At 42.9% G+C, this 25,935-nt stretch overlaps 13 protein-coding genes across 13 annotated transcripts; 6 read left to right on the top strand and 7 right to left on the bottom strand. All coding sequences in view use genetic code 12, as the record gives it.

Annotated features, from left to right (window-relative positions):
- Window positions 1-390: 390 nt before the first annotated feature.
- Window positions 391-1,767, top strand: PSN45_001586 (uncharacterized protein; the record flags this gene model as incomplete). The annotated part of the gene is made up of 1 exon (XM_006689793.1): window positions 391-1,767. The coding sequence occupies one exon, from the start codon at window positions 391-393 to the stop codon at window positions 1,765-1,767; it is 1,377 nt and encodes a 458-aa protein (XP_006689856.1).
- A 665-nt stretch (window positions 1,768-2,432) lies between these two features.
- DNF3 (drs2 neo1 protein) lies at window positions 2,433-7,412 on the top strand (the record flags this gene model as incomplete). Its single annotated transcript, XM_006689794.1, has 1 exon — window positions 2,433-7,412. One exon carries the CDS (start codon window positions 2,433-2,435, stop codon window positions 7,410-7,412), a length of 4,980 nt encoding a protein of 1,659 aa, XP_006689857.1.
- Window positions 7,413-7,538: 126 nt separating this feature from the next.
- On the bottom strand, window positions 7,539-9,659 carry VTC4 (vacuolar transporter chaperone; the record flags this gene model as incomplete). The annotated part of the gene is made up of 1 exon (XM_006689795.1): window positions 7,539-9,659. The coding sequence occupies one exon, from the start codon at window positions 9,657-9,659 to the stop codon at window positions 7,539-7,541; it is 2,121 nt and encodes a 706-aa protein (XP_006689858.1).
- A 663-nt stretch (window positions 9,660-10,322) lies between these two features.
- Window positions 10,323-11,270, top strand: UFE1 (syntaxin ufe1; the record flags this gene model as incomplete). The annotated part of the gene is made up of 1 exon (XM_006689797.1): window positions 10,323-11,270. The coding sequence occupies one exon, from the start codon at window positions 10,323-10,325 to the stop codon at window positions 11,268-11,270; it is 948 nt and encodes a 315-aa protein (XP_006689860.1).
- Window positions 11,271-11,293: 23 nt separating this feature from the next.
- Window positions 11,294-13,225, bottom strand: PSN45_001582 (uncharacterized protein; the record flags this gene model as incomplete). Its single annotated transcript, XM_066157690.1, has 1 exon — window positions 11,294-13,225. One exon carries the CDS (start codon window positions 13,223-13,225, stop codon window positions 11,294-11,296), a length of 1,932 nt encoding a protein of 643 aa, XP_066013787.1.
- A 42-nt stretch (window positions 13,226-13,267) lies between these two features.
- On the bottom strand, window positions 13,268-13,582 carry PSN45_001581 (uncharacterized protein; the record flags this gene model as incomplete). Its single annotated transcript, XM_006689796.2, has 1 exon — window positions 13,268-13,582. The coding sequence occupies one exon, from the start codon at window positions 13,580-13,582 to the stop codon at window positions 13,268-13,270; it is 315 nt and encodes a 104-aa protein (XP_006689859.2).
- A 116-nt stretch (window positions 13,583-13,698) lies between these two features.
- On the bottom strand, window positions 13,699-16,032 carry MNN13_6 (mannosyltransferase; the record flags this gene model as incomplete). Its single annotated transcript, XM_006689798.2, has 1 exon — window positions 13,699-16,032. One exon carries the CDS (start codon window positions 16,030-16,032, stop codon window positions 13,699-13,701), a length of 2,334 nt encoding a protein of 777 aa, XP_006689861.1.
- A 1,297-nt stretch (window positions 16,033-17,329) lies between these two features.
- Window positions 17,330-17,614, top strand: STF2 (ATPase stabilizing factor 15 kDa protein; the record flags this gene model as incomplete). Its single annotated transcript, XM_066157689.1, has 1 exon — window positions 17,330-17,614. One exon carries the CDS (start codon window positions 17,330-17,332, stop codon window positions 17,612-17,614), a length of 285 nt encoding a protein of 94 aa, XP_066013786.1.
- A 40-nt stretch (window positions 17,615-17,654) lies between these two features.
- Window positions 17,655-20,367, bottom strand: MUQ1 (choline phosphate cytidylyltransferase; the record flags this gene model as incomplete). The annotated part of the gene is made up of 3 exons (XM_006689800.2): window positions 17,655-18,778; window positions 19,126-19,588; window positions 19,846-20,367. 3 exons carry the CDS (start codon window positions 20,365-20,367, stop codon window positions 17,655-17,657), a joined length of 2,109 nt encoding a protein of 702 aa, XP_006689863.2.
- Window positions 20,368-20,557: 190 nt separating this feature from the next.
- On the top strand, window positions 20,558-21,253 carry PSN45_001577 (uncharacterized protein; the record flags this gene model as incomplete). The annotated part of the gene is made up of 1 exon (XM_006689802.2): window positions 20,558-21,253. The coding sequence occupies one exon, from the start codon at window positions 20,558-20,560 to the stop codon at window positions 21,251-21,253; it is 696 nt and encodes a 231-aa protein (XP_006689865.2).
- Window positions 21,254-21,334: 81 nt separating this feature from the next.
- On the bottom strand, window positions 21,335-22,159 carry CKB1 (casein kinase 2 regulatory subunit; the record flags this gene model as incomplete). Its single annotated transcript, XM_006689803.2, has 1 exon — window positions 21,335-22,159. One exon carries the CDS (start codon window positions 22,157-22,159, stop codon window positions 21,335-21,337), a length of 825 nt encoding a protein of 274 aa, XP_006689866.1.
- Window positions 22,160-22,320: 161 nt separating this feature from the next.
- GET1 (GET complex subunit get1) lies at window positions 22,321-22,953 on the top strand (the record flags this gene model as incomplete). The annotated part of the gene is made up of 1 exon (XM_006690371.1): window positions 22,321-22,953. The coding sequence occupies one exon, from the start codon at window positions 22,321-22,323 to the stop codon at window positions 22,951-22,953; it is 633 nt and encodes a 210-aa protein (XP_006690434.1).
- A 40-nt stretch (window positions 22,954-22,993) lies between these two features.
- On the bottom strand, window positions 22,994-25,914 carry HIR1 (HIR complex subunit; the record flags this gene model as incomplete). Its single annotated transcript, XM_006689804.2, has 2 exons — window positions 22,994-25,818; window positions 25,878-25,914. 2 exons carry the CDS (start codon window positions 25,912-25,914, stop codon window positions 22,994-22,996), a joined length of 2,862 nt encoding a protein of 953 aa, XP_006689867.1.
- Between the last annotated feature and the right edge of the window lie 21 nt (window positions 25,915-25,935).

Below are 25,935 nucleotides of genomic sequence, written 5' to 3'. Positions count from 1 at the left end.
GTCATTACAACCCATCAAACACCCGACTAGCTTGCCGATGTCGGAACCGCATACGTACCCGTTTACGATCCACCAGGACGAGGGGGCGGTATGGGGGCTCAGCAGACCAAACTCAATCGAAGTAGCCCATACACCCACCAGTAGATTCGGATCGATCCGGATATCATTTCCATCCCACTAACACCCCATTTTTCATTTTTAAAATGTCTCTACCATCATATATATCCGCCAGTTGCCCTCTCATCGAGGCCCACAGATTTTATCGATAATTTTATAGCGACTTTTTTATTCGCATCTGTTCCTAAAGTGTATCTGTACATCTTCCAGTTTGCGAGAAGAACAAGAGTTTTCTTCACCCTCAAATCGCCTTTTCGTACCACAAAGATCCCCATGACCACAGCCGTACACCCCCCACAGCCGGTTCCGTCGTCAACAACCACGTTTGCTGGATTTTCAGATGCTACCATTCTTGACAAATTCACAAGCCAACCAGTCTCGTTCACCACCAATATCTTGGTGGTGGGGGGCGCCTATGCGGGACTCTCTGCAATCAACGCATTTGTCACTCACTTCAAGGCCAAGTCCCGGGAGTTTCCCGGAAAATACTCCGATAAAAACATGGTTTCCATCACCCTTATCGAGCCGCGAGCTGGGCTTTTGAACGTGATTGGAATGCCCCGGTGCATTGTGGACACCGAGTTCGCCCAAACGCAGTTCGTGTCATTCGACCGCTTGAATAACTTCAAGATCGACCGGGTGGTACTGGCCAACGACGACGTGGTGCTGGAATTGGCCCCACTGCCAGCCGAGACCAGCGACAACAATCTCGCTGGTGTCAACGTTAACTACGTCCAGGGCCACGTCACGTACTTGGATGAGACCAAGGCCCAGTATACGCTCGTCGCCGACACTGGGGCTTCCTGTGGCCAGGCGGTAGTGGACTTTGACTATGTGATTTTGGCAACTGGCCGTGATCGTAACTGGCCCACCACTCCTAAGGCCTACACTCACAAGTCATTTCTCCGGGAAATGGACGACTCCATGGTCCGCATCGATGCTGCCAATACCATCTCCATTGTGGGTGGTGGGGCGGTGGGCATCGAGTTGGCAGGAGACTTGAAGCACTTCAGGCCCCACAAGACCATCAACCTCATCCACCCCCACGCATCAATTCCGCCCGAGCCACTCCAGGAGGAGTTCAAGCGGCTTGCCCTTGATCTGCTCTGCCAGTCGGGTGTCAACGTGATCCTCAACACACGGATCGAAGCACCCAAATCGGTAGACTTGGGAACTACCTCAGGGGATTTATCCACCACCAGTGGCGGCACCATCACCTCCGACTTGAACATCTGGTGCACGGCCCATCGCAACAACACCTCGCTCCTCGCCGGCCACCTCAAGCAGTTTGTGACCCCCAAAAACGATATTCTTGTCAATGAGTACCTACAATTGAAATGCGAGGATCACATTATAAGCAACTTCTTTGTGCTTGGAGACTTGGTGAGCCTTGATATCATCAAGAGTGCTGGATGGGCATGTTATCACGGGCGTCAGGTTGCCAATAACCTTACGAGCTTGATCTTTGACAATACATTCGTCGAACCCACCCCGGCACTCGACCAAGTTCCGCGAGGAATGGTGCTAGTGGCAGGTAATGGAGAGTTGATTTGCGAGCTTGGTGGGGAGGTCTCAAAAAATGTCCCTGACTTTGTGGAGGAGTACAAGGACTACTGTTTTGGCCGACTCAGAGCTACCCTCGACGTATAAGAATGCACCTTGTATTATAGTTAACAGATTCTTTTGCAGCCACTGGTTTGTCGTAGATTTAGGTTGGAAATTCTGTGGATGCGTCCACAGAAGCCAAATGGATGAGATATGAGGGTGTTTAGTGGGTGAGTTAAACGACTGTAGTATATACCCAGCGTCTTCCCCAAAAATGCGGCTGTGTTGAATGAAGTTAAGAAACAGATAAGTTTCTCTAATAAAATCTTCCATCGTTATCCAACACCAAGAAACACCATTACAATTCAATCCTCTATCATCGATCTCGGAGTGTCGAAACAAAAGAAAAGAGACTTAAAGGGTTAGAGGAGCACTGTAGAGCGAATAATTGATTTGCAGCCAATTGCGAAGAGTTATAAATAAATTGAGAGAGGGTCTAAAGTCGTTTCGAGGGAGTAAACACACCTAGTGGAAGATCCATGACATTTTCACGGAGTAAACTGAATATACGTTTTCAACTGTAAGTAGTCTACGAATATCGGGTAGTGCTTCCCCTTAAGATATCTGTACTTTGCTTGGCTCTGCGATACGTAGATCCGATCTAAAAATGCGAAAATTTTCTAGCACAGCCAGGCTATAACCACAAACATCTGCCCATAACTTCCCAACTGCAATTGGTGGCTGCGTTTTAGGGTGAAAATTCATATCATATGTCTGATAATAATGTATCTTCTACCCCGTACACTGATACGGATGGCATGGGCGGGCCGAGCCCCGACTCGTCCTCCAACCCAAACCATCTCCTGATTCCATCCAGTACTCCACAAGCAAGGCGTAAAAGAGGTCTATCTTTAAGAACTCAATTGTTCAACAAAGCGCTCGCCTCAAACTTGATCAACCCCAGCGTGTTTGAACTTAACGCCAAACAAAATGACTCCATTGAAATGTCTTCAATGTCTCAGACTGAGAACACATCCGTCCACTTCAATGTTCCGATCCAAAGATCAGGAACTCCTCAAATTACAATCGAGGAGCTGAATGACGACCGCAAACCCGGCTTTTCCCCATACGGCTACTCTAGTACCAGCTTAAATGGTCAGAGTTCCCACCTTCTGTCTGACTCCATTGCAAGTGAAGCAAGCTCGTTTGAGTTCATATCTAGGCAAAGAAAAGTTCACCACCGACACCAGCTCTTTAGTTCATTGACGAAGCTCAAGAATAAGATATTGGGCAAAACAGAGCTCCCACCCACCAAAAATGGAAGAGTCATCCCCGTCTCCTTCAGCAAAGGCATCAACAGTGTGTTTGGTCTTGACCTCTACGATGAGACAACAAAGGACCTTATAGACGAGCGTTCGGGCGAACCGTACTGTTCGAACGTGATAACGTCGTCAAAATATACCAGGTATTCATTCTTACCCAAACAGTTGCGGGCCCAATTCTCCAAGATCGCCAACTGTTACTTTTTGTGTGTAGCTATCATGCAAATGATACCATCTTGGTCCACCACCGGTAAGTTCACTACCATTATTCCCTTAATGATCTTTATATCCATTTCGATAGCAAGAGAAGGTTTTGATGACTGGAAGAGACATAAACACGACAAGGAGGAGAACAATCGAACTTGCGTGCGTATCAAAGAAGACGACCTGTTGAGCAGTTTTGATGCCCAATCCATTTCGACCGAAACTTTAAGTGTTGATATGAATGGTTCTGAAGTCTCGTTTCAATCCGTACAGGATACGGAGACGCCGGTATTCTCTGCACATGATATACAGTCGCTTCAGAGGTATAACTTGAAGGAAGTAAGATCTCGTTGGAAGGAGATTCGTGTTGGTGATGTTATTAAAGTATGCGAAGACGAATGGATTCCTGCTGATATTGTGTTGTTGTCTGTTCTTAATGATACTGAAGCTGATATAGCTTATATTGAAACCATGGACTTGGATGGAGAGACGAACCTCAAGTCGAAGTTTTCTCCTCCAGACGTTTCCAATGTGATGTCAAAGGCTTCAGGATTAAAGAACTTTAATGAGTTGATGACCGTAGAAGACCCAAATACTGATTTATATAACTTTGAGGGGTTGGTAAACCTCGAAGATAAATCAATTCCTTTGGGACCTGACAATATTGTGTACAGAGGTTCGATTTTGAGGAACACCAACTCGGTACTTGGTTTGGTAATATTCACGGGTGAAGAAACTAAAATCAGAATGAATAACATCAAGAACCCAAGAACTAAAGCTCCAAAACTTCAAAGAAACATCAACTATATTGTCATTTTCATGGTGTTTGTGGTGGCTTCTTTATCTGGATTTTCACTTATGGCCCAAAAATTTAAGTATGGTGATATCAAAGACAAAGCTTGGTATTTGTACAAGAAAGATGCCGGTACGGCACCAACTCTAATGAGTTTCATCATCATGTACAACACGTTAATTCCCCTTTCACTATACGTTACCATGGAAATTATCAAGTTGGGTCAGCTCCTCCTTTTGCAATGTGATATTGACATGTACCACGCTGAAAGTAATACCCCTGCAGATGCAAAAACTGCTACTATTTTGGAGGAGTTGGGTCAAGTGAGTTACATATTCAGTGATAAAACTGGAACGTTGACGGATAATTTGATGTTTTTCAGGAAGTTTAGTGTTAACGGAATGTCCTGGTTACATGATGTAGATGTTGCATCTAGAGAAAGTGATAGTGCAAATTTCACTTTTGTTGAGCCAGAAGCTCTTGATACTGACCACATAAATGAGCAAGTCCTTCAAGGAAGTCGTACCAACTCATTTGAAGTTTCATCGAGGAAGAGCACCACTTCTTATGTCAGAGAGAGTATAGAGTTGAGCCCTACCCAATCCACCCCTGCCTGGAAATCTACTGCTAACCCAAATAAATTGCAAGATTCTGAAAGCTCCCTTGGGTTGTTAAAGTATATCCAATCTCACCCAAACACCTTATTCTCCAGAAAGACCAAGTTCTTCTTGCTAAGTGTAGCATTGTGTAGCACATGTTCTCCAAAGAGGAAACAAGCTCCACCTGATGGGTCTTTGAACTCTTTGGAAAACACTAGTGATTTTGAAGACGATCAAGATATTTCCTACCAGTCATCTTCCCCAGATGAGAAGGCGTTAGTGGAGGCAGCTAGAGACTTGGGTTTCGTTGTTTGTAACAAAAAGAACAACCTGGTAACATTAAAGACATATCCAAATGGGTTTAAAGAAGCTCCTAAATTCGAGCAATATCAGGTTCTCGATGTCATCGAGTTTTCTTCTACAAGAAAAAGAATGTCTATTATTGTGAAGTTTCCAGATAATAGAATCTGTGTAATTTGCAAAGGTGCTGATAATGTGATTATTGAAAGGTTGAAACATTCCGAAATGGCCAAGACAAAAGCCAAGGAGATCTCCTTAAATGCATCGGAGAGAAAAATGATGGAAGCGGACGTCGTTTTACAAGACAGATTTTCTCAGGAAGCAGAGGTCAGAAGGTCCACTGGATCAATCAAATCTATTAGAAAAAGTCTTCATTTGAGTGGTCCTTCTAGTCCGGAAATAGCTGACACAATAAAGTCAGTAGACAGTTATTTGATGACGAAAGATGAAAGCGAGGTTAATGATGTAGCTCAGAGGGCACGGGAATCATTGCATCTTCAACAAGCACAAAGGTACAGTCTTGATTCAACAAATGGAATTCCTCAAACAGAATACTCTTTTGTAGTGGACGATAGAATCCTTGTTAATGATGAGTATTTGATAGAGAAGACCTTGGAACATGTTGAAGAATTTTCTACCGAAGGACTTAGAACCCTATTATATTCGTTTAAATGGATGGACCAGAAAGATTATGAACAGTTCAGTGAAAAGTACCAAATTGCCAAGAGTGCATTGTCGGACAGAGCAAAGAAGGTGGAAGAGGTTGGAGAATCCATTGAACATAGTTTTGATCTCATTGGTGCTTCTGCTATTGAGGACAAGCTTCAAGATGGTGTTAGTGAAGCCATTGAAAAATTAAGAAGAGCTGGTATCAAAATGTGGATGCTTACAGGTGATAAAAGGGAGACTGCCATCAATATTGGCTACTCATGTAGATTAATCAAAGATTATTCTACTGTGTCCATTTTGAATATTGATCATGGCAAAGATGAAGTAAGAAAGCGGATCCTAAGTACGGTTAAAAAAGTCAATGGGGGTGGTATTGCTCACTGTGTTGTTGTTGTAGACGGTGCCACTCTTGCAACAATCCAGAATGATGAAGCGTTGATGGCTATCTACATTGATTTGTGTGTGGTGGCCGATTCAGCCATTTGTTGTCGTGCATCTCCTTCTCAAAAGGCAGCTATGGTTTCAGCCATTCGGAATTTGGATAAGAGGTCTGTAACTTTAGCAATTGGTGATGGAGCAAACGACATCGCTATGATCCAAAGTGCTGATATTGGTGTTGGCATAACAGGAAAGGAAGGTTTGCAAGCAGCCAGAGCATCTGATTATGCCATAGCTCAGTTCAGATTCTTGTTGAAGTTACTTTTGGTAAATGGGAGGTACAATTATGTTAGAACATCGAAGTTTGTTCTTTGTACCTTCTATAAAGAATTGATTTTCTACTTGACTCAAGCTATGTACCAGAGATATACCTTGTTTTCGGGGTCTTCGGTTTATGAAAGTTGGTCCTTATCCATGTTCAACACGTTATTCACTTCTTTACCGGTTTTGGTGATCGGGATTTTCGACAAAGACTTGCAACCAGCTACATTATTGGCAGTTCCCGAATTATACTCAAAAGGAAGGTTATACAAAGGATTTAATTTGAAAATCTTTGTCACTTGGATGATTTTGGCTGCACTGCAAAGTGTTGGTATTTCATTTTTATCTTGGTACATATGGGGCTTTAATGCCTTGAAGGATAATTCAACCTTACCATTGGGAACCCTTTTATTCGCATCATTGGTAATTATTATCAATGCCAAATGTGAATTCACTGAAATGCAAAATAAGTCATGGGTGTCTTTTGCAGCTTTCATTATTTCTGTGGGTGGATACGGTGTATGGAATGTTGTTATTATGATGTTGTATCGCTCACTGTCTCACAGCATCTTCTATGCTGACTACGGCTTATTGGAATTTGGACAAGACGTCAGCTGGTGGGCGTCTTTGCTTGTTATCTCTGTTATTCCAATTTATTTGGATGTTATAATCAAGGTTTTCAAATTTATTATCAAACCTAATGATGATGAGATATTTAGAGCCATTGAAAAGGATATACACATGAGAAGAAGCTTTGAGCAAAAGGCATATAACGAGTTGAAAACAGGGTGGACTTCACCCAAAGATTCATCTATTTGGTACAAACGATACATCAAGGTTATAAATGGTTTGCTGAGTCGATTGGGTCTGAATATCCATTTGAAGGACAAGTATATGGATGAAACCAGTGAACAGAGGAAAAGAGCCGGCACTTCTACCAGCCCAGATGAACTACCACCAGGCTCAGATGGAGAAGTAGTATACAGTGTTGGTGCAGAATATCACGCTTCTAATAATAATTCTGAATATGAAGTATTGCCAAGTGGTAAGAGGGTAAAGAGAAACAGATCAAAGAGTATTTTGGATCGGATTACCAGAACGGAACATGAGGAGGATATCGATGCTATCATTTCTGACAGACTTGATGGGTTTAACCGAAGATAAAATAGATCCACGAGCTCCAATGCATTATCAATAAAAGTATTATAGAGTTATGTAATTCAGATGATATATAACATGCAAAAATAAAAATATCCTTAAGGATTAAGAAATGAAACTATTCCTTGCTCATCAACTTTCAGTAAATTTGAAGACAAAGGTAAGGAAAGTGGACAAAGCAATGAAGAAGCAAATCATGTTTGGTCCAAAAGTGTCACCATACTTGGCAGGTCTCTTTTCTCTAATCATCAAAGTTCTCCAGATGTACATGAACGTTGAATATACAAAGGTGAACAATGCAGTAACAAAGAAACCAATTGATGCAGTCAAGGAGGTTTTAGTACCATAGTTCAACAATGTGGTGGCAGTAATGCTCAAGATCATACCTATAGATAACCAAGATAAGAAAGTTCTCTCGGCTGCAAAGTAAACCTTTGGCTCAATTCTGATCGGAATAGCAATTTCCTTACCCTTTGGAATTTTATCCTTGAAAGTGGTGTTCAAATCAAAGTTAGTACCAGGTTTGACGTTGAAAGTTCTATCATCGTTAAAGTAGTGTAAGAATTTTCCATAAACCTTGACAAACCATTGTTGAAATGGAGTTCCGGTGCTACTGCTCATGTAAGAAGAGGGAAACAATAATGGAGTTGTTTCATCCAAGTCATCTTCCAAAGGATTAACGTCATTGGAGAACGTCACTTCGCGTCCCGCTCCTTCTTCTTCGTCCAATTCATTACCTGAAGAAGAGGTCTTGAGCCTGTATTGATTTCTGTTGATACCAAATTCTTCTAGAATCTTTGGCTTTCGGATATCCACATCCATCTGAGGCAACCAAAATGGGAGATAAGTGACATAATCTGGTAATAAGGAAGCACCACCATGAATGAACTTGGAAAACTTGGGCACAGCCTCCACTAGATGACTACCAATTAATTCTCTAATCCACAATGGAGGTTCTTGACCCAATTGAGTTTGCAATTTAACTTCCAAAACAGCATAAGGAAATCTACAGATATCCTTCTCTGGTAATTGACTGAAGGGATAATCAACACCGATGTCCATTCTTCTCCAGTTTCCATCGGTTCTATCATGGCCATCAAAGTTGTCTTCCCTCACCATCGACAATTCTGTATCCAAGGATATTCTTACTCTGGCATCACCAGGTAACTGGAAGGCAGTTCTGTTATAGAATGATCTCATTACGGGTCTAAACTTGTCCTTGATAACTCTATATTGAACTTCAGTAGCCAATTTCTCCAAGTTTTCAATTTGTTGTTCAGACTTCTTCCCTTCCTTCCTCATTTTATCAAACACTTGCTTCGCAGTCAACCCACCCTTCAAGAAAGCATTCACCTTCTTTTCCTTCAAGACAAATCTTGCCTTAACAGACTTCTCTCCCGTCCAGTCTTCTCTGTGAGTCTTTCTCTCGACGAATATCTGTTCAGACTTCATGCCACCATACCATCTCAATCTGATGGCCTCGGCACCCTCGTCTTTCATCAACCTACCGTAGTAGAGATCCATGTCCTTGTTGTCAAAGTATATGGAAGTAATGGCACCATCCTCAGGTTCAAACTCTTTTTCAGCATTGAACACTAACACCGGCAAGTGCTTCAAGATAATCAACTTCAACTCGGTGATGTTATCGGGGTGAACCCAGTACTTGGTGGTTTGTCTCACAAAATTCTGTTGAGAACCACCAGCAGAAGAGTCACCTTTAATTGGATTCCCCTTGGTTCTAACCAAGTCGTACAACTTGGACAACTTGACTATCAACGGGTCGTAGTTGTCTTTGAAAAAGGGCTTTGCGTCCAATCTGACCAGAAAAATTGGTCTCAAGTTGAACTTGGTCAATTTATCGTGCTTTTTGACGATTTTTTGGAACCCGGTATAGTTCAACCTAGTAAACCTAGCAAGGTCGTGGACGTCGGCAATCACATCACTCAACTCGTTTTCCAACGACTGGAACTCATCGTCTTCGGTGGTGTTCAAGTTTTTGATAACAGTGTTGACCCGTTTCTCAGCATCCTTAATTCTTCTCTTCAATTCGGTGTTCTTCACCTTCGTGAACGAATAGACTTTGTCAAGTTCGATTTCAAGCATGTTCAAAAACTCCTCTTCCAACTGGTTTTTCCACTGAAAGTCGTTCAGCTTCAAGGATTTTTTCAATTCGTGCTTCAAGTCATCGTAGTCAATATAGTAGTAACTGTAATCCTTGATCAAAGACTTTCTTAAATGCTCTCCGAACTTCATGATAGATAAGCGGTGAGATTGGAGAACTCAAACTAATTGAAGAATATTCTGTATCGCTTCAAACCTTGAAGTACTTTGAAAATGCTCGTGGTCCTGCCCCGATATTAATGTCTGGCAGATGAGATTCATCCACGTGTGTGAGGCCAGGGAGATTTATTTGCCAGGGCACGTCGGGTGAAATGAGGGTTCAAGAACGAGATTGAGATGCTTGAGGGAAATGCTGGTGGAACCATTGAAAATAGTGTATGTGGGAAAACATGAGTAGCAATAGTAAAAGACTCTTATAGAGGGCTAGCGATACTTTTTCAAGGCATATTATGGACTTTTTTCTTGGTTTGGCTCCTTGTAATGGCTGCGAAATGCCTGTTTAGGAAATAAGCAATCTTCGTTCTAGCCCCAAACCAAATCGACCTAACCCCGTGCGAGCCCTTGCCGCGGGAGATTCGCGAGAGAGTCCTAAGGAATACATCTTCGTGTACTAACCGCTATTTTGGGAACTTAAGAGTTTTATACCTGGCATTGTCCAGAACTCATAGATGGTTTCTTGTGCTACGTGTGAGTGCCCTCTAGAACCAGATCTCTTTTTTCAAATTATTTTCTTTCAAGTTGCATGCTACTCGATCAAAATCAATCTTCGCGCTTCAAACTTTCACGACAAACACCATGGCAGACTTGACCCCATTATTCAACCAGGTGGTAAGTATCGTCCAAGAGGAATTTAGAGACTCGATCCAGATTAATCGCCTCAATAAAGACGAGTATGCCATAAATGATACGTTCACCAAAGAATCAAAGGGGTTGTACAGGTATATCATTGGGCTCAACTCATTCCTCGAACAAATCAAGCAACCATACTTGGCTATAAATGATGATAACGACACGAAAGGGCTAAGTATTGATGACAAAAACAAACTCGATGAAGACTTCCAAATCAAACTTCAGGCTCTATACGAGAAACTTAAGGTCCTTCAAAACTACGAAAAAAAACGCCAAGTCCACAAGCCGAAAGGTCACTGGATATCCAATATGTTTGGTGATGAGGAAGAAGATATGAAACAGTTATATTTTGTGAGTCTAAGTAATCACAGAAATCAAGTGTTGAAGTTTTTGAGTGAATCCTTGAATAATTCGGGTAAACAATTCCAAAAGTTGCAAAAGAAGCGTATTCAGAGAGAGCGACAGTTAAACTTACTCAATTTCCAAAACTTAGAGGACGATCTCGACCTAGATATTCCAGCTACAGAGTTGGACGGACCCATCTCCTGGGAGAATGAGGTACCCCAATTGTCACCGGGTCAAATCCAAGAGTTCGAACTGGAAAATGAAACTTTACTTAGCTTGAAGAATACTCAGCTTAAAAAGGTTGAAACTTTGCATACGTCAATGGTGGACATCATGAATATGCAAGCAGAAATCACATACCAGATAGAAAGTCAGTCCAGCCAAATCATGAATCTTATCGATAACCAGGACCAGATAAACTTTGATTTGACCTCTGGAAACAAAAACTTAACCAAGGCCACCTCAAGGAACAAGAAAAGTGCAAATATAATAATAACTACCAACATTATTTTGGGAATACTTTTGTTAATAATGGACTATATACGATAATCATGGGTTTATATATGTTAAGTTCACAACTTTACCACTGTACCGGCACCAATAGTAATTCCTTCTCTTCTGATAACAACTTTGCCCAAATGAGGATTTGTCTCGAATATTGTTAACGGTAATAATCTTTCTCCTTCGACTTCCACTTCGACTAGAGCCGATTGCTTAGAAATCAAGTGCTTCTTCCGCTTCTTTGAGTTGTCAATTTCAATGATCTTTGTGAGTCTTGCTGGGATATTGAAGTTGTTCCGGAATAACACAAATGGAGTTCCAACTAATAAAGGCTTTTGTAAGTTGAACAATGACAATCTACAAGTGAACGACTTCACAGGTTTAATATCAGTAGAATTGGATACAATATCACCAATAATCACATCCTCAAATGTCTTTTCCTTGAACTGTTTTTTACTGAATGAAAGTTCGACTATTTCTCCAGAAACAGAAAACTTTACAAAGTTTCCTCCCATATTGATTTTATTCACTTTGAATATCTCATTTATTGGAAGAAAGCTGACACTATCATTGATCTGAATGACTCCAGACAATATTTTTCCCACCACAGTGAATTCAGAGTTTGAGTTGTCAATGATATCATTGATTACCAAATTAAAAGGTTCCTTAATGATTTCATCGACACTTGGTTTGGGAACATCAATTGTTTCTAAGTAGGCAGATAAAGTTTGTCCTTCATACCACTTGAACTCTGGAATATCTTGTCTCTTGATAACATTGTTACCACTCAAACCAGAAACGGGTATAAAGCTCAAATCAGACTGTTCAAACCCAATTTCATTAATCAAATAGTCTGTTAATTGGTCCTTAATAAACTCATATCTGTGTTGTGACCAGTCTTCTTTGTCGAGCTTGTTGATCACACAACAAAGATTCTTGATTCCAAGGTTTTTGGCGAGTAGAGTGTGCTCTTTTGTCTGGCCTTCCAATTGGAATCCTGATTCAAATTCACCAGTAATGGAATCTACAATCAATAGAGCCAAATCGGCTTGACAAAGACCATTTATGAGATGTGGAACAAAGTCTTTGTGTCCTGGAGCATCTATAGCGGTGAACCTGGTGGTTTCGGTTTCAAAATTGGTGGCTACTATATCGATAGTTACACCTCTAGATCTCTCCTCTACCGTTTGATCCATAACCCAAGCCAACGCAAATGATCCCTTGCCAATACTTTCACTCTCTTTGATCAATTTGTTTACGGTTTTCAAGTCAACGATGTTCAAGTCAAGGAGAATTCTTCCCATTAACGTCGACTTACCCGCATCAACGTGCCCAATCACCACAAACGACTTGTGAGGTTTTTTGAACTGTTTATTAGTGGCCAACTCGGATTTTATATCAACCTTGAGGCTCTGGTCGAGTATCTTCGATATTTTGTCTTCTTTCTTTGACGTTTTGATGTTCAATTTGTTAAAGTCATCAAATGCTTTCTTTTGGGCATTTAGCACCTTCTCATCTGGGCTTTCTGTATTGAAGTTCTTATCGATCTTGTTGACGGTTTCTAGAGAAAGTTCATAGTTAGTAAAGAGCTGGCCCAACTGATCATCAAGCTTTCGTTTTTTGGAGGAAGTGCTGTTCAAGTGGGAATATAAACCATCCGTGAAGAAAAGTCTGGGAGAACTTATGAGTGAGGTGTCGACACAAATGTCAAAGTCGATGGAGGGTGGTCTCAACACTGGCTCTATGGGTATACGTTTTTGGGACGTGGCTGCAAGATCAACAATCATATCGTCGTTGTTCAGGTGTTCACTATGACTCTTTGCCTTCTCCCGCTCCTTTTGCGTATCTCGTATAAGGCTAAGCTTGCTTCGTATTTTGGTCTCTGGAACAGTAGGACCTGGTTTCAGCTCACCAGTGAGTCGGTTCAAGATCTCCACATTCCTATTTGTGCCTGTATTGTTGGAGGAATTACGCTTTTTTGCCAACGCTGCTAGCTTGGACATTAGTGAAAAGGCCAATGTTCGCACTGTTGCAAATATACCCATTTACACCAGGATATCAACTATGAAAAGAACAGCACTTGTGTGGCCCAAAAAAACACTTGAAAGGTAATCTGAAAACTTATACGTACGCTTGAGTTTGTGGCTCACTTTCAAATCCTCTAAAGCCTCTTCAACCTCAAAGTAATGATCATATAAACTCTCTTTAAGCACCAACTCGTTAATTTGACTCCCCTTGTCAAACTTGGCTAATTTTTGCTTAAGTACTGGCAAGGTATCCAAGAGCTGATCATATTCTTGGTCGTTGAGTAAATCTTCGGAGAACTCGACAGAGCCATCATCTGAATAATCGTCATCCATTATTGTGAAAGTAGTTGAGATGGTTTTTCGTAGTTCGCAAAAGCGAATTTGAAATGCTTATACGGATGCAAAAGATGTGCTAATTTATCTATATAGTTTCTTTAAGACTGGAAATGTTACTCATTACCCACCCAAACATCGCCATAGTATTTGAACAAGTCGATCGAATCCTTATCAAAATCAAACACTTGCCCCGTTTGGGTGGTGTCACCTCCATCATTGGTGAGACCACCAATTGAAGAATATGCGCACCATAAATAACTGTTACAGTAGCCCTTTTCCATATGCCAACCCTGCCTTGGCTCTTCTATAATGTTCTCGGCCCAAGTTTCTAGTTTGTTTTTGAAGGGAGGAATAATGGCATTTTTGAGTACTATGGGTCCTTCATAATATTCTCTCATACTTTGAGCATCTTTCAAGAACTTCAAATGTTCTTGCTTCTTGACTTCATCTTCGTACTTTACAACGTCACTTTGTCCACAGAACTTGAAACCCGAGTTAAACCAGATCAATGTCTTGCCATCCTCTCCGTTGATATGACCTGGGTGAGCCGAACAGACCTCCTGGGATTTTTTCTCGGTCCCGTCGCCGTTCAATCGGTCCTGCTGTGGTGTAAGAGCTCCTACCGATGCTGCAAAAAACTTGTTAAAGTGGTAGTCCTCGTCACCCGTTGTGGCGAATCCCAACCAAAAGATTTCTTTGTCCCCATATACTCTAGTAGTGACAGGGTTAAAGAAGTTCAATTGGACCATGGTCAACACTGAGTTGAAGTGCAAATTTCTGTTGATCAATACCAATCCACTTTCCATAAAATGACCCATTCCTTGGAAGAACTCCAAGCCAAGTGTCTTCTGGGAGATTATAGGGATGTCGAACATCAAGTTGTCTAGTATTGAAGGAGTGATTTTCTCAAAGAACTTGGTGTCTCCAGTAGGTCTGAACTCCGGAGCGGTCCTATCCTTAAAAAAGTATGCTCCCTTCGATACGTAGTTCTTCAAATTGAAATAATACGATGGGTTCTGCACTAACACGGTGTCGGCATCTATCAACATAACCTCCTCGAACGAGTTGAACAAAGTGGCTAGAAACTTATTGGCAAACCCCCGGAACTTATCCTTGTAGTTGTTGTGAATTGCATTATACGTATTGACAAACCAAACCTCTTGCTTGGGTAACCCTCCATCCTGGAAGTTGAAATAGCCGGGAGGAAAATTCTTGGCCACTTTGTTGAAGCTGGCGGGCAAATCGATCATCTTCTTCCTGGCAGCGTTGACGATTTTTATTTTGGACTCGTCGTTAATAGAGTCGTAGAACACAATTTGAATGGGGTAGTGGTTGTTCAACGCCCTCAATAGATGAATAAGCTTGACGGTATCATCCACATGACTGTCTTTTATCGACAATACGATCCCCTTCCCGTTTAGCTTGTTCTTGAAGTTGTTGAAGAAACAGGGTTTATTTCCAGTAAGCGTGGACTTAGTAACATCATCCGTGAGCTCATTGAACTTGGGGGTTGTGGGCTTAAATACCTCGGGATACTTGACAAAGTCACGCATGTTTGGAGGTGTCAAGAAGATATCACCCGTCCATCTCTCATAAATCGGATACGAAAACGAGATCCATTTATAGATTCTGCTTTCCAACTCACTACACGAGCCAAAACTCTTGTGGTTGATCAACTTTTCGGCAGAATCGGCCTGAAACTTGGAGTGGTCAATCTTCGTGGCCTCTTTGGTGAGCAATTTGTTGGCCTTGTCCATGATATACTTATTGTCATTGGTGATGTAGCACTTGTTGAAAATACGCAAGTGGGACAAATAGTCCACCATCTTCTGTTCGATTCCCATGGTTTTGTCCCAGAACTGCTTGTATTCCGCCTTCACTAGCAGTTCAACCGCTTTGGCCACCTTTTTGTCGTTGTAGTCAACATCGTCGACCTTCTTGTGTGACCCCTCAGCGTATTTTTCCTTCATGCCATCATAGACGTTGTGTTTGAACAGTTCATAGTCAAACTCGTGCCGGTGATCGAGTGGGAGGTCCTCGCTAGGGTTCACAAACCAGTTACGGTTCTGGCCAAAGAGGTTCTTGAAGTATAAGTCACACCGCTCGGTGAAATCTAGGTTGGTCAATATGTCCGATAACTGATGTTTAGCCAACAACAGGTCGTAGACACTTGAATGAGCATCGATGGACCGGGTATCTTTGATGCCCACGGCTTGGGCCATGTTTTTAATGGTGGTATCATGAAATACGTCCACATTAACACTCAGTGGTTGGGCCAGAATGGTGGTGGGAGTTCCATATTCGTGGTCGTAGATGGAAGCTTCGGAGGCGGCAAATCCCACCGATTTATACCCGTAAAGCCATAGGTTAACCGACACGAGCCAAACGACAATGAGTCCGTAGAAGACGGTCTTTCGGTTATGCCTGAGGTTAAACGTTTTGTCCATCTTGTATTTTTCTTCAAGAAAAAGTATTAGGGATAGATGCCTAGACCGTTAAGGCGCTGGGGGTAACAACTTTTGCGGGCTTATTCATCTTGTTTACTAGTAATTCCTGTAGGAGGCCGCCACGTGGATATTTTTAGTTTTAGCTTCGCAATGGTTATGCGCACAGGTATAATTTGCAGCTCATTGCACCATGCGGCCCCCATGGGCGTCGATGTCTGACCCATACACCCATCGAAAGGGTATACCAAGTGTTATATACTGAAACTACTGTAAAAAAACTATAAAACGTCCCAACAAGCTCTAAAATAGCTACAAAACTGCTCTGTCAAAACGCCTGTATAAAACTGTGGTAGAATAAAATCCCAAACTATAAATATTGTTCTACTTATCAAAGTTTTGACGTTATATTTTTTTTTTCCTATTAAGGCTGTATTCGAAGAACCTGGCGGTCGTACGATACCTACCTTGATGGGGCATGTGTATTTACATGGCTGACAGCGGTTTTCTGCACACCAGATGCTGAAAAAGGTTCTGTTTACTGAAGCACACCGAGTCCCGCAACAAAGGGGGTGTGGTGACGTGTGCCCCGGGCGGGCTTGCTAATTAGTGCATTATCTCATTAAATAACGTACTGTCTTGCCTGAATTATTATGAAGCCGAGAATATCACATTAGGGAGTTAGGTATAAGTGGCAGAGGCTATTAATCAGAGAAAAGACTATGTAATTCATGGGTTTTACATACTGCAGGTACCCAAAACTTATACCCACATTGGAAATGTGTGGTGCGTCCACAATCCAATTCCCCTATTTCTTCACAGGTGACTGGAAAAAGTGAAAATCGCAAAAAAACCTTCCTCGCAGCTGGGCCTGAGATGTGGCCGGCTGGTTCCATTTATGGACCCACCGCCGCACCAAGTCATCTAATTCCATCTGTCATGCTTGGTTTATCCACCACCAGCTTATCCGTGGGTTATTAGATACACCAGCTGCAAAACACCCAAACACCCAGCTAGAATAAACTCCAGACACCCGACTACAACAAACCCAAACTCTATGTAATCAACGTAAGCCCAGCGAACCAAATGCTTCCAAAATTCTGTTCCCTCTCGGCCTCGCTTGACTCATTTACTGGAAATTTCTCCCGCGCTCGGTCAGCCCGCCCCACCTTCACCGTGGAATTTTCCACCACACTCTTTCCCTCACTTATCACCCCACAATTCAAAAGTATAAATAGACCTCTTCAACCCTTTTTCTGCAACCAAAAGAATTTATCAACTATAACAAACTACAATAATCATGACCAGAACCGAAAAATGGACTGTCCACGAAGCATCCTCCGAACCCAAATGGTTTACCCACAATGGCTACTTTGGTACCGATCCCACCAAGGTCAAGAAGAATGGGGCCGGTAAAGGTAATTGGGGCCGTGTTGGCGACGAACTTTTGGACTCCGATATCCAATTTAACATGTTTGGTAAGAGCCAAAGGCGCAACTCCAATCACCAGGAAAACGAGCGGTTCATAAAAGAGAAGTCTGAACTGATTGAAAGCCACTACTTCAAAGACGACGACCGCGAATAGCTGCGAATTTTATACGACCTAAATGAATGAATTAACTAGTCTATGTATGCTTTTGTCTCTCCAACTCTTCGAGTCGCCGTTCGTTCTCGGCCTTCCACCCCTTTTTCCTCTGTCTTTCTTCAAACGCTTCCATATTGTCCAACACTCGTTTGACAATGAACTGGGTGTTGATGTCGTCGAATTTATGAGACCCCATTTGCTGGTAAATCCCATCGGTACGGGCATCGGCATACACCTCGGGGTCTACCGGCGTAGGGCCATGCATGACTGCCACCACCAGGCCCGGAAGCCGGTCCAAAAACTGGCGGTCGGCATTGTACGGTGCTGCCAACACTACCCCATCGACGTACTTGCACTGAAGCACACATAACAGCCGTTCAAAAAGCGTCATGATCGGGTAGTTGAGCCCCTTATGGTCGTTGACACACTTGTCGTCATGGATCCCCACCATCACAGCCGCACCCACATGATTTGCATGCTGTTTGACGAGTCTCAACGCTTCGATATGCCCTGGGTGGAACAAGTCGAATCCTCCGTCGACGTACACCAACTTCTGGTACGTCTGGTTAACCTCCTGCGCTGGCTGCACAAGCACATGCAATGGGTCGTCATCGAGGTGGACGTAGACTCCGGCATGGGGGTGTAGCCCTCCTTGATCGGTGGCATACTTTTCGAACTGCGCAACGTTCTCATTGGAGAAAAGCCCATGACCCATCGATTTTATGGCGGGCAAATGGTGTGTTTTTGTGCTCAAAAGCATCCGCCCCACCAAGTCCGTTGTCAGGATGTTAGGCGTTCTTTTCACCACCACGAACCGATCAAGGTCCTTCATTTCTTGGTAGCAGTCGTTCCCGTTGGCATCGGTGGTGATATCATCACCATGAACCACGTATTTGCAGCCATACTTGTCCATGAAGTCGGGGGCCGTCACGTACGGTGCATCTGGAATCGCCTTTGTGGCCCATTTACAGCCCTCAACGGCTGTGAGCCGTTCTGCTAGTTTCATGACCACTGGGCCCTTATTCTGAAGAATATCTTCGTCACTGTGGACTCCGACGTAGAGTTCACGTCCGAGCTGGCGAGCCTGGAGCATGGCGCCAGCATGGCCATGGTGGGTGAAGTCGAAGCATCCATCCACCCAGATCCGCGTGTTTTCTATACCTTCTGGTCTCGAGAACATATGGCTTGAAGATGTTTTTCTTCACCGCGATAACAGGGATAATTGAGATTTTTATATATTAGTGCTTATAGGAAGCCACTTTGTTGGTGCTGATCCACCAGAATCTGTGCCAGAGGTTTGCCACGCTGGCCACTGCTATATGTCCGTTGGCCAAACATCGGTTTTTTCAGCACCAGATTCGGGTTCTGGTAATTGTTTTGACGAGCAGTTCCCGCGTAAGCTGGCTGCACCGTCTCAGGCCCGTGTCCAATGGCCCCCCGGCCCACATAAAGTGGCACGTTGTTCTTCTCTCGCTGTTCCGCGAGAAATAGAAAGTATTTGTAGATCAAACCAGCGTTTCGGGTGGAACAGGAGTGAAGATACCCAAAGAAACAGCCAATGACGGGTGGAAACGTGATCAAAAGATCCACCACGATGTTGGCCTCCATTTTGGCCACAAGCGACCCGGGGAGTTTCATCTCGTTAGTGACCACATGTATCAATCTGGCATGAACCCCGTACATGATTAGAGGACCTAGCACCGGGAAAAAAAGTACCACCAACGGTGCCAACCCGACTCCACAGTCCATGCCAACTCCACACGAACCTAAGAAACACTTGTCGTGAGCCCATGCTTTTTTTTGAACTATTTTCCACATTCGTTGTTCTTGTTGAGACGAAGATGATGGTAACCTCCGTTTATTGCCATTTTCGTCCTCGTACGGGTCAATGGTATTCAAATGCTCACCCGCGTAGTCTTCCCAGAACCCCATGAGGATGTCGTACCCAGGAAGGCCCTCCATTTGCAGCTGTAACTGTGACATTGTAGTTTAGAAGATGTACAAACTGGTGTTCGTACCGCGCGGATGCAATGGCAATTTTGGGTGCAATTAATTGGTTTATATGGTACAGACTATTCTACAGCCAAAAGTTTCAGGAGCTCGGAAACGGATACAGGGTGGCTTATTCCGCTCGTATCTTTGCCACAAATGAAGCATTTGGGTTTTTTATGACTCTTGTAGCGAGTGGTAAAACACTCTTTGCAAAATATATGCTCGCATTCGGTTCTTACGGGAGCAATATAATCTTGACGGCAGATAACACATTTAAAAGGAATTCCGGGCTTTTGGGCCACCACTTGCTTGCTCTTCCCCACTGTTTCCCATTCCTTTTTCACGGGATTTTTGGCTCTCGTCTCATCTCGGATGTGTAAAAACTTACAGGTATCTCCATACCCACAGTACCCAGTTTGTTGAAAGTCCTTACATACATCGGGCTGGAAGTCGGTGATGGTGGTAGTTCGTATGTTGACAGGTATAGCATTGAGAGGGTTCTTTGTGGGGGTATCTTGCTCGCTGTTTGTTTCCATCACGGCTGTGTTCTTTGAATGGACCAACTGGTATGAGCTAGTTTCAGTAGATTCTTCACGAATCCGTTTCTTCTGGCCACTGTCGTCAGCAGTCTTGAATTTCTTGGTTACTGGAACGGATTCTTTCATCACAGACACCTCTTCATCGTCCTGTAGGTCTGTATTGATAACTTTACGTTTTGCGGAGCTGGGGTCCAGCTTTTTGATGCGTCTCTTTTTGAACATGAAATGCCAGAGAAGACCCTTGGAAATTGTGATTGTATAGCGTAGTCTGCTTAATCAGTCTGATATTTATATCTTGCTTGTAAACCAAGGCTACTATTGGTCGAATTCTTATAGCCAGTTCGGTGTTGTCTTGATTAGAAATGAAACAAATGCGATGCGATCATCAGAAAACCTAAACTTTGCTCAACCAATGATCACCAATAAATATGTTGTATCGGCATTTCTAAGGCCATTGAGGATATATCGTTGGTATTCTAGTACCCTTACCACCACGTTAAAGTCCTACTTTGATTTGTTTCCCAAAAGCTTCCCTGGTGGTGGACCACCGTCCGACCCCTTCAAAGTAGCACCTAAAGCATTGAGAAGAGAGTTCAGGTTATTACAAAGTGAACACCACCCAGATATACTTATTGGTTCACAAGCACTTTCAAAGTCTCCAGAAGCATCGTCAGGTGACTTTTCTGCCTTCTTGAACAAAGCCTATACCACCATCCAAAATCCGTACACCAGAGTATCTCACTTAATTGAATTGTATCATCCTCAACATCCGGACATCAGCCAAGATGATGTTTCGAAGAAAATGATAGAGAAATTCCAGTCGGAGAGTGAAGAGTCATCTTTGGAATACAAAGGAATGTTAATGACGGTGCTAGACGCTCATGAATCACTTGAGTTTGCCAATAGTGAAGAAGACCTAGAACCGTTATCAGATGAAAATAAAGTGAGAATAGAAGAGACTGAAGAAACCATTGACCAATTGTTAATAGAAACACCAATTGACTGGGACAAGGTGATGCTAGAGGCTATTCGTCTCAAGTATTGGGTGAACATTCAAAATGGCATCAAGGACTGGGAACCTGGTAAACCCGTTCTTCTTACCCATTGAATTATGGATAATTGAATTGATGAATTATGGATATATAAAATATACGTATATGTTGTGTTATGATACAATCTGAAGCAGTGCCTATGAGCCCGAGCTCGCCATCGTGTTATCGTCATCATCGTCTTGTTCTTCGTCTACATCGTCGTCTTCTTCTTCCATCTCATCTGAGCTTGGAAGCGTTAGCTGGCAGCTATCAAACTCTTTTTTCTGTTCGGTACTCTTAGGATGCATTCTGAGCCACTTCATTCTGGGGCCGCTTGCACTCATCTCGTTGACTTTGAATCCAAACAACCGTAATCCCAGCTCGTCTTGGTTCACCTTGTCGATCCTTAACTTACACTGGTGTTCAATTTCGGGAAACATTCTGATCAACAAACCAGGGAAGGTGGTGCCAAAAAATGCCCCGTCGATGTTCAAGTACCGCGAGCTCAGCGGGAGATATATATCGTTGCAGCATGGACAATATAGTCTAACGGTTTCTTGACCTGGTAAATCAGTGGCTCCACAGGGCATCAAGTGCATTCCATCACAGTGAAGACGAGGACACGATCCGAACTCATTACGTTCAAACTTGGACGCCATGGCCGTCAATCCTGGCTTGGATATTATGTATCGAGCATGTATCAACCCGTATAACAACTCTGCAGAGTGTGCCAATAAGGCTTTATTGGGTAAGTCTCCCTTATTTTTCAGGCCACTATTGGAACTGTCGTCGGCAGTATCCACTTGGTAGTCTAGAATCGTGTAGAGGGCTTCACGATAGTAGGGAACTTGCAGAGATAAACCTGTTAAGTTAAAATCATCCTCGATGAATTCTTGCGATATAGGCACAAAGTAGTCGTGGCCGAATAAGTTGCAGAATTGTTGGATCCAAGGAACATAATCATCTTCTCCTCCGCTGGACATGATGCACAAAAGTAGATGGGTGGAACCGATTAACTGGGCTTGATGAATATGAACGCCTCAAACTTGTGAAGAATGATAATGGGTAGCGCATCACCAGAAAAAAGTGCGAACCTACCGTTTTGTAACCCAAACGACAAAGCTAACTGAGAATACCCTTCATAATGGTATCTTTTGATTTATATCCATCGACCTTGTTGGTGACGGTGTTGACCGTGTTGCTATTTAAGAAGATCATTGAGGTGGTGGGAAAGAAAAACATCCAAGACTTGACCTGGAGATCATACTGCCAGGTTGCTGGCAAGTTGGGCCACTCAAAGCTACTGGAGATTTCAAATAAATCTCTGGAAGCAAGGAAGGTAAACCTCCAAAGAAAAGCCGTGAGTGCCCAAGATGAGTATGCAAAATGGACGAAGCTCAACCGTCAGCATGACAAGCTCTTGGCCGAAATTGATCAGTTAAACCAAGGTTTGGCATCGGAGAAAGCTGGTGTGGTGAAATATTTGGGTTTACTCATCAGTGTGTTAACGACTTTGCCTATTTGGTTCTTCAGGCTCTGGTTCAGAAAGGCGGTGCTTTTCCATCTCCCGCCCGGGTATCTCCCTTATCCCATTGAAAGACTATTTGGTTTACCATTTGTGGTTCTTGGAGGTGTAGGACTTACGGTATGGATGTTCTCTGTAAACTCAGTGTTAACTTCGTTGGAATTTTTGATCAAGTTCCCATTTGAGACCCCTGTGGAGAAGCCCAGCCCAGTCGATAAACTGAAGGTTGAAGAAGTGAAACATCAGAATTAGTTTTTATATTACAGTATATACATAAATGAGTTACTACTCATCAACAATGCATCAACTCATCAAACCTAGTTTTCATAACGCTTTGGAGCTCTGAAGTGCTGTCGTCGAAGATGTACTTACCGATCCTCGATGTCTCAACGTCCACCTTGAATCCTCGTGAGCTCATATTGTAGAAGTAGTCATAAGTCTTACACTTGGAACAGGTTTCTGTATCTATGGCATGGAAATACCATGAGTCGACCACTTTTGTCCAGCACATCAACTCAATGGAGTACTGGTATACGTTGTTACCTTCACTCAATATAACGTACGGGCTCCCTGTTCGAGGATCGACCTCAATGGCCTTCACGTCTGGTGAAATGATTCCCTCACCAAACTTTGAGTTGGAGGGCATCTGCTCGACAATCAAATCACAGTTCATGATGGGGGCCATTGATACCCCTTTAAGGACAGCCTTCAAATGCCTTTCCTGGGGAAACTTGGGAAGCTTCCATATATAGATTAATCCAGAGCTGGTTACTCCCATTAGATATTCTTGAGAATGCTTCAAGCACACAAGATTATTTCCAAGCTCTAAGCTTGGGCATAAATAGGATCCTGATTCTGCAAAGATGATTTGTAACGTTCCTTCAAACGATGCCATAGCATAATAGGTCAAAACACCATCAAATAAAATTGGTAGGGCATGCTGGATCTTGAATGGGAAGTATATGACATACTTTTTGCGTTCCTCGTCTCCTAAGTAGTTCGTGACAATCACAGATGTAGGATCTTGGAAGTCGATTCTATCATCATATTCGATATCCATCTCCTCGTCATCTTTTATCCAAGGAGTCCCATTTCTTACTTCTATTATGGATCTGGTGGGTTCAGTTGAGGGTGAATCAATGGAGTACATTTCATTGTTCTTATGTGAAATTGCTGACACCAACACGGCAAATATCAAGTCTTCGTCATTGGTATCAGCAGAAGCACTAGTGCCGCTGAAAAGGTCCGCTGCATTTCTAAAGTCATAAGCATTAATAATCTTACTCATTTCATGTCTCATTAAAGAGCTGTGGTTAAATAGGGACTCTGATAAATTGGATATGAGCTTGAATTGATTCGGATATCTGGCTTCCATGATTTGTCTTTTAATTTTACTTTTCTGTTTTTTCAATGTGGCAATGGATAGGTTGGCATTGTTGGCCTGATCGTTTGCTACATCGAGCCCTATTTCATCATTATCATTGTCTTGGTCGTCATTATTATTATTTCCATGAATATGTGAGTCCTCTCTTCTCATTTTGGTTCCTTGTACTGCAGTGCTTACACCCGACCTGGGGAGAATGTAGGACCCATGAGAAACCTTACTATTCGGCTTTGACTTCTTAATAACTTTATTCAAAACAATATCTGGATTGGGTTTGGGTTTAGAGGACAGAACCGACACCAAGATTGGAGCCACTCGTTTCTTTCCGTTCTTTATCGTAATGGTCTGTTCTTTGGAAGTAGATTTGGTGACCGTGGTAGGGAGCTGTGGTGGTAAACGAGGACTGTTCACGTTCGAAGCTTGTTTAGTCGGTTCAGGTGTGGGTGTGACCTCTGATTTATGTGGCACAAGCGGTTTCTTCCCTTCGTTGTCCAACACCTTGAATGCCTTTTCTTCCAAAAGAAGTTGCTGTGTACTTTCAGGAAACACATTGGATTCTCGATCTCTTCCATACTTGTGTAATTGGGAAGCAAGGGTTTCCGTACTCACCACTTTTCCAAGCTCATTCCCATCAAAAGACACACAAGTGACGGACCCATCAAGACAACTCAAGTAGAGAGTTCCTCCATCATTAGTCCAGCAAATGTCGGTAATAGAACTGGAAGTGATATCGTGAGCTACCACCAAAGGTTTACTCTGACGAGTGCTCCAGATAGCAAGGGTATTGTCTTGTCCGCCAGTGGCTAAAATAGTGTAGAAGTTATCGCTTCTCTTGGGGTCAGCAGACTCGTCCATGAAAAGTTTGGGTGAAAAGGAGCAGACTTCACAAGGTGCCTCATGACCTATTAAGGACACCTCAGTACTCCAGTCACCTCTCTTTATAATGGCAACAGAAGGGACGGGTCCATTGGTAGCATTCGGTACCGCGATGTTCTGACCATCAGGGGACCAACTCATTCTTCTGAAATAAGACGTTAAAGGTGACTTCTTAAACGGTTCAAACACAGCATGCTCCATTTGAAACTCATAGTCGTTAACTGATTCGTGAAGTTTCTTGGAGTACCGGAAAATCCGGACGGTTCTATCGTCAGATGCAGTTGCAAAAAACTTATTGGCAGGATCAAACACTATTCCTTTAACCATGGACTGGTGAATATCATAACGTTTGATCCGTTCAAACGTTGTACCACTCCAGATGATTATCAGTCTATCCAATCCCACCGTCACCAAGAGAGACCCGTCGGGCGACCAACAAATATCTTGTATATCATTTTCATGAGCCACCAATCTCTTTCTCACCGTCCAATGTTCAAGGTCTGCCTCTACTTCCCCAAACTGTTTGGGTCGGTTAGCCATCAGGTCATCCCTTTCCCATATTAACACAATCTTATCGTCAGATCCCGAAGCAAGAAACTGTCCATCTGGAGAGAACTTGACACTGGTAACAACTCCGTTATGTCTACTCATAGAGCAAAGGGGTCTTCTTTGCGATTGTGGAGGTAGTAGGCGATCGAGCTCATTCATCTTGGCTGGGTCGATTCCATCGATCGCTTTGAACTCGGATATAGTGTGTGTATCCCATATTTTCACATTTCCGTCGAGTCCTCCTGATGCTAACCTTGTTCCATCAGCATTTACGCTCACAGAATAACACTCAACTTTCTTTGCTTCTCCTATAGAAAATGTCTGTTAGTACCATAATCTCGGGGGAATTCTGTTCCGTCATTCATACCTCTATGAGCTAGCCAAGGTAGCTTCAAAATATGCATCTACTTAATGGGGCTGAAATA

The sequence above is a fragment of the Yamadazyma tenuis genome, chromosome 2 (genome assembly GCF_029203305.1).
Source record: "Yamadazyma tenuis chromosome 2, complete sequence".
In the NCBI taxonomy this organism is placed as follows: domain Eukaryota; kingdom Fungi; phylum Ascomycota; class Pichiomycetes; order Serinales; family Debaryomycetaceae; genus Yamadazyma; species Yamadazyma tenuis.
The sequence above is the reverse complement of the archived record's forward strand: the minus strand, read 5'-3'. Positions and strand labels throughout refer to the sequence as shown.